Source organism: Nicotiana attenuata, unplaced genomic scaffold (genome assembly GCF_001879085.1).
Source record: "Nicotiana attenuata strain UT unplaced genomic scaffold, NIATTr2, whole genome shotgun sequence".
NCBI classification, from domain to species: Eukaryota; Viridiplantae; Streptophyta; class Magnoliopsida; order Solanales; family Solanaceae; genus Nicotiana; species Nicotiana attenuata.
The window spans coordinates 123,810-130,715 of record NW_017671375.1 but is presented as its reverse complement, the minus strand read 5'-3'; the positions used below and the strand labels follow the sequence as shown (position 1 = coordinate 130,715).

The following is a 6,906-nucleotide window of genomic DNA, read 5'->3' as shown; positions in this document are numbered from 1 at the left end:
CTATCATGTCTATAAGAAACTCTGCATTCTCATTTAGATACCATGACTATAGGGATTCTGCACTTTCATGTAGATAGTATGTCTATAGCTTCTGCACACGCACGTAGAGAATATGCCTATAGGTCTTTTCGGATTCTTGCATACCCGCTTTTCACTAGGCAAACGTGTTTATAGGCCTTAAGTAAAACAATGCAACACCTAGATATCATGTTATAGGATTTCTGCACTCTTCTATGTCTATAACAATGTTCTAAGTTGGCAAACACATAGAAAGCATGCCTATAGGGGTTCTAATTCAAATCTGAATAGCCTCACTCGCTTATGAGTCTAAAATTAGCAGTAATAATGTGTTACCACAAGCAGAACTCCTGTTTTCTAAAATTCATTTTTAACGGGCAACTTCCCTTTAAATGAGCATGTAATTAGTTCATTTTCTTATTTCTGAAATCTGTAGACATCATGCCTATAGGTTTTCGTCTATCACTTAGGCAAGCCTTAGGGTAAAAGTTATAAACTGCAACAGTCTTTATTAATTACAACCAGCGGGCAGGTCTAACTCGGACTTCTTATCTGAAAATATGTAAAAAATCAGCCTGCTTTAACTTTTAAGTTTAATCAGACCCTAATGAGTACGTGCAAGACATGCTAAACTATATGCTTTCTCTGATCTAAGGAGGTCTGTTTGAGCCTTATGTGTTTGAATGCCTTTCCCATATTTGATCTATGTGTTTTGATTGTCGCCCTAGAATTTTGTCCTTTTAAAACTATAAACCTCATACCCTTTCCCTTTAGGATTAGTAGTCCCAAATGCCTCCGGGACTGATAGGATTGGGGCGGGTAATAGCATACAATAAGTGAAACGAGACCATTCCGCGTTTAATACCTTAACGAGGTGGGAAAGGGTAGATATGGATATGATGACCACGCGATAACACCACGTGTATAAGTGGTTACCGGGTGTTGTGTGGGGTGATCCATATTATTTATAAACCTAGGACCTCCCTCTCTTTTACTTGTTTATTTCATTGTTTATTTTCAAATTTCTCAAACTATTTTTTTTCTCTCAAAATTCAGCTTTTCTTTCGTTTCTTTTCACTCCATCTATTTGCAATCTTCATGTGAAAATCTCCTCTTATTTGAAGCCTTATTTGTCTATATGTCATTTGTACCCTAAAGTCACAACAATAGCTTGGCCGGGAACCACACTAGTGGATTCTGAGGGGTGCCTAACACCTTCCCTTTGGAGTAATTTCAAGCCCTTACTCAATCTCTGGTTATCCAAACAAAACTCTTCTTAGTGTCCTAATGCACTTTAATCATTAGGTGGCGACTATTCACTTCTCCTAAACCCAATTCCCAAAAGGGAACGAGTTGTCCTCCCAAATGTCATAAACCCGATTTCGCGAGAAAAAGGGGGCATCGAAAACCTGGAACAGCTACACCATTCTCTCCATGGTCCTCAGGACCGTTGTTCTCCTGTGCATTCACTGAGTTTAACATTTTGACCTTAAATCAAAGATGCTTAGGACAAGAAAAGCCGTGAAAGATAACTTGCGTTATATAGTAAACCAGCAAGAAAACAACCACTATTATTTTTAGCCCCACAGTGGGCGCCAAACTGTTTACCTTGAAAATGACAATTAGATTTGATTTTGTGGTTCTAAAAATACGTGATTTATTTTTATGCTGGTTGTTAGGCAATAGATGCTAAGTGAGAGACTAGAAGATAACCGAAGAGCTTGAAGATAGTATAATAATCAAACCGAATGACTGGAAATCGGGGCCTCGAGATCGAGTTGGATGCTCGGCTGAGGATAGTCGATGAAGGACTAACAATTATGAGAGCTTTGATGGCGACTTTTTATGATCAATAATGATTAATAAATGAAGAACAATTAATTAAATATAGCAAGATAATGAATACAGGCAATAGAATCAAATAGAGAGTATGTTTAAGTTAGAGAGGAGAGAATGTTCTTGTTCTTGTATTGAATGTTGTGTTTCCCTTTACAAAATGGTAAAGGTCCCCTTTATATAGGAAGGGAAATCCCAACATAGTACATGAGTAATTATTACAAAGAAATATAGCTGGCACAACCATTCACTAGTTTGGTACAGACTAGTGTTTCTCTTGTAGGTATTGTCAGTTCTGGTCACGTGCCCCGTGGTCGGTCATAAAGAAATCTCGAAGACTGACCTCGAGCTGTGCCTCGGGCCTTCGAGGTGAAACTACGGCAAGGCACGACGGTCGCAAAATCGTGCTCTCAGATTTTAGCCGCATACATAGTAACAGGGATATAAAGTCTATTTCCACCTATATGTATATTGAGGTGGTGCCGCTTCTAACAAGATTTAAGGAGTTGATCTTGTAAATATTCATGAATTTGGATTAGCACATGGGCATAAAAGTGCTAAAGCATAATATTGGATTGTTTCTCTACTTAATAATATTATGTGTGTGATACTTTCGGTTTGACAAATGGAGTTGTGGTTCAAATCTTAGGATACCAATAACTTCGTCAAACTTTAAGGTACTTACACTAATGAAAAGTTCAAATCTATATAAGATACTTTTCGATATGCATGATATTATGAGACATATTACAAACTAGTGGGGGATTGTTAGAGTAGTTTGTATTATGTGGGAGTCCCACACCGATGGCCATAAGCCATTTAGTTGGCTTTATAAAGCTTGGCCCATTAAGTCCAATAAAATGAACAATTGACATATTTAGAAGAATATGTGTGTATATATATATATATATATATATATATATATATATATATATATAAATAAATGAATTGGGGCTTGGGCGCGGGCCGGGTCGAATCTTTAAATAAAGATTTTATTTTTCGTATTTTATATGGAATAACTTTTTGTTATTTAAAATTTGAATTTAAATTTAAGTTTTAATTTTAATTAACAGAAAGAATTGTGGCTATTCGTGAAAAGGGGCGTCTCTTCAGAAAAGTCTCCTTTTCTTATCTATAAATACAAAAGACATCCCAGAAGTAGAGCATTCAATCTGCACATATGTTTCAGGCTTTGTTGTATCCTGATAGTGAATTGCTTGTAGTCCCTAAAGTATATACCGGCAATAACTCTTGAAAGATAGTGATCTTTCACGCCTCAAAGCCTTTAATTGTCTGTTACTTACCTATATTTTCTAACAATTCGCCAAAAAAAATTTGTCCGATCTCACTCAAATCGAAACAAGCTGTGATTGCTCTATTTTCATACTCTGTGATACTCTGATTTGCTCGTCATGTCACTAGGGGCAGATGTGAAGTATCACGCCATCTGGTTTGCTCTACTATATTTGGATGCAAAGGCGTGCTGGCATATGACTTTATGCGTTCCTCAGCATGGATTGCCTGCACAAAATAACATTTGTTATCCCCTATTCTGAAACCAAGTTGCCTAAGCCATCAAGTGAATTCTCTTTGAAAACTGAAAATTGCTGAATGTCCTTATCTGTGTAGAATTGCATGTCATAGAAAAAAAAGTTTCAAGTATGAATTCTTACTATACATTCTGTAAACAATATACTAACCTCTTTATGCCAATTAGTTCGGAACATTTTCAACAACAAAATTACTGTTTGAAGGAGGCTGCCAAACAACATCCCAGACCAGATCCCCTCCACTCCAAAATTGGCAAGGTAACCGAGGCAGGCACCAATTGGTAGGCCGATTACATAGTAGCAAACAATATTTATGATTGCAACTGAATTTTGCCATCCAGCTCCAACTGCCACCCCTGCATTTATGACAAGAAAAAAGGCAAAGTTATACCTAGCGACGACATAAACTTTGCCTCTTGTTTCGCTTCTCTTTTTTTTTTCTTCTAACTTTTGGGAAGGTTATAAGTTACCATGAAGTACAGGCTGGATGCTGTTGAGAATGATGGTCGCAGCCAAGAAGTACCCTAATTTTGATGTCTCCTTTATGACCTCAGGTTTACTAGAAAACAATATGGGGAAATGGTTCTTAGCTGCAATAACTGCAGCAGTAAAGAAAACTCCAACAATCATTGATGTAACTACAGCAACCACTACTGAGAATTTTGCAGCTTTTGGACGACCAGCTCCTAGTTCATTGGAAACACGCACGCTGCATAGTAAGAAGAGCAACTTTACAAAACATGGAATTCTAAGTATGCTATTGTAACAAATGTTTTACATGTTGTTTTCAAACTCGCCTGCTAGACTGTTTTTTCTTACATACCAGACAGTTGTAACATGCGAACTTACAAATCATATTTAGTTACCGATTTGGACTACCATTAAATCAAGTGTAAAGGATCAAACCTGACTGCGGCATTGAAACCTAGAGTGATCATCAGTGTCCATAATTGCAAGTTCATGCTGTAGCAAAGAGGAGATGAATGAATAAGAAGAACAAAAGGTGAGAACAGATTCTTAAAACCTGGAAAACGCTTAGTTAAGGTCCGTAAGAACTCTGAAATTAACAAGGAGTTTGATTAATCCACCCACCAGATTGATATAGCATCTACTGCAATTTCCGGATTCTTTAACCACCCCACCATAAGAATCACCACTGTGTAATACCAGAGCTCCAGGCTGTCAATATTGTTTAGCAAATTAGTAAGATATATGATCAAACTATTTTATAAGAAAAATTATTGTATCATGAGAAAGTAAGGAAGTTACCAGAGCATGATAGCTGATGCAAGTGACAGTTCTAAAAAACCCCACAGTGATTTGAATGCTAATGTGGAAAATCCAGTCCATGCTTCAGGGAAGTAACCAGAGATAACATAGACAAATTGTGCTATAACCACAAGCCACCATGAGATATTCCCTGCTATGGCAGCACCAAGTAGGCCATGCCCGCGTTTTGTCACCAGCACCCAATTTAGTACAACATGAAATGCCAATATAACTAGATTAATTACCGTCATAACCCATATTTTTCCTTGAGCTTGGAGGAATTTTTCAACAGGGAAATTGAGCGCGTAAGCATACAATTGAGGAATCACCCATATCGCATACTTTCCAGCAAGTTCTGAAATACTTGTATTCTGGTGTAGTAACTTCAGTAATGGTGATGTGAATATGTAAAATGGTGTCAGCAATAAGGCTGTTACAAGAGTAAGGACACATGATCTTTGCATGTAGATTCCAAGCATATCATATTTTCCAGCTCCAACAGCTTGACCACAGAGTGTCTCAAGGGCACTTCCCATCCCTAGCTAATACAACAAATTCAGACAAAAAAGCAAGAGTCAATATTCAAATCCAAGTACATTTCCCTGGTCTCAGTTTGATTTTCCACTATAGAAATGAGCAGTTCAACACCTTTCTTTCCATTGACATAAAAAGAAGCTGCTTCTTTACTAAAGAGAAGTCAAGTTTTATTTTGGCATTTTCATCTATAGAAGTAAATGCCTTGTTCATATCCCTGTAAATAGTACTGTCCCCTTTCATCCTTTAAAAGAATATCCTTTAAATTCTACAAAGCTGCTTAGCACCTCCATCAAGAAGACTAATCAAACTCTTTCCCAATTCTAGTTCTTAGTAACATTTATAACAAGGAAAACAAAGAGAAAAAGGAGAGAAAGAAAAGTAGTAACAAATTTTGTACAAGATATATAACATGAGAATCCTTAAGAGTTATGGATTGTTAGATGCATTAACAGCAGTTATTTAAAGAGTTTTTACACTGTGAAAGCAATTAATTAATCCGTCACAGCAAGTTATTGCTCCATTATCAGTTTATCCATATCAGGCTTTATATGGAGAGTTACATGTTATTGTAAGTCAATTTAACCTGATAGAATTCTTCACATAAACTCATCTGAGAAGTACGTACCATTATTCCATAGACAAATCCTTCAATCACATTCTGAACAATAGAGACAGCAGCTAGCTCCCTAGACCCAAGATGGCCTATGAATGCAACCGTGACAAAGCCAATGGAGAACTGAGCGACTGCTGTCAAAATGGCTGGTGCTGCTATCTTCCACATCTTCCTGGATTCAACCCAGATTTTTTCTCCTGTTTTCTTGGCATCATCATAATCATCAGCCTGAAATTTCCTTTCCATTTCAAAAGGCCCTACAGACTCCATTATGTTGTACTTGTGCTTCTTTTCTTGACTTTCCTTCACCATGAAAATTACATGTATACTTGCCTGTTACTTTAATCCCTTCTGCTATATATATGTTCACAGGAACTTCACAAATATATGTTAAGAGAAAAAACAGGCTGATTTCTTTAAAGATTTGTCGACCCTATTTTCACGTTGGTACATGGAACTAAAATTCATTCATCATGACAAGCATGAACGTTCTTTGAACAACTAACTAAATTTGTTTATTCAAATAATTTCTGGATTTGTTGGAGAACATTGCCGGCTTATAATATTGTTGTGGCAGATGAATGATGCAAGTTGTTGCCTAGTAGGTTTGACATTGTACGAATTTCATGGTCATAATATAAGTACTTGAACTTCCCTTTTTTCTAATCTTGTGACGAGATTCTCGTCAAGCAATTATAAATATCGTATCTTGACGGATTCAAAGGTGTCAAACCCAAACTACAATTGTATAGCTTCTTATGTGCTTAAAACTCTGGCGAGAGTCAAATTCTTTAATTTTGGACATGAAAATTTTATGTTTAAAAAAAAATTAGATATTTGAAAACTAGTAAAAGAATACTACAATTCATAATAATAGATAATTTAAAATATTTAAGACATATGAAAAAGTACAATAAAAAAAACTAGTTTGACTCTCGAAATTCACGCGATGTGACATAAATTAAGATGGGGGAGTGATAAAATCAGTTGAATTTTTCTGCTCTAAGATGATTTTCTTAATTTTCTAATCAATTGATCTGAGGATCTTTAACATATAATGGATACATCTTGAAACCTAAAAAG

The 6,906-nt window shown here is 36.3% G+C and overlaps 1 protein-coding gene across 2 annotated transcripts; it reads right to left on the bottom strand.

Annotated features, from left to right (window-relative positions):
• Window positions 1-2,960: 2,960 nt before the first annotated feature.
• On the bottom strand, window positions 2,961-6,330 carry LOC109207895 (protein DETOXIFICATION 33-like). Of its 2 annotated transcripts, none has more exons than XM_019370897.1 (7): window positions 5,836-6,330; window positions 4,674-5,215; window positions 4,497-4,583; window positions 4,311-4,367; window positions 3,875-4,113; window positions 3,555-3,760; window positions 2,961-3,375 (listed from the first exon to the last, which is right to left on the bottom strand). In XM_019370897.1, the coding sequence occupies exons 1-7, from the start codon at window positions 6,133-6,135 to the stop codon at window positions 3,265-3,267; spliced, it is 1,542 nt and encodes a 513-aa protein (XP_019226442.1). In that variant the 5' UTR covers window positions 6,136-6,330; the 3' UTR covers window positions 2,961-3,264. The 2 variants fall into 2 exon arrangements, with proteins under 2 accessions (XP_019226442.1, XP_019226443.1); XM_019370898.1 differs by having other exon boundaries at window positions 4,674-5,211; window positions 5,836-5,914.
• Between the last annotated feature and the right edge of the window lie 576 nt (window positions 6,331-6,906).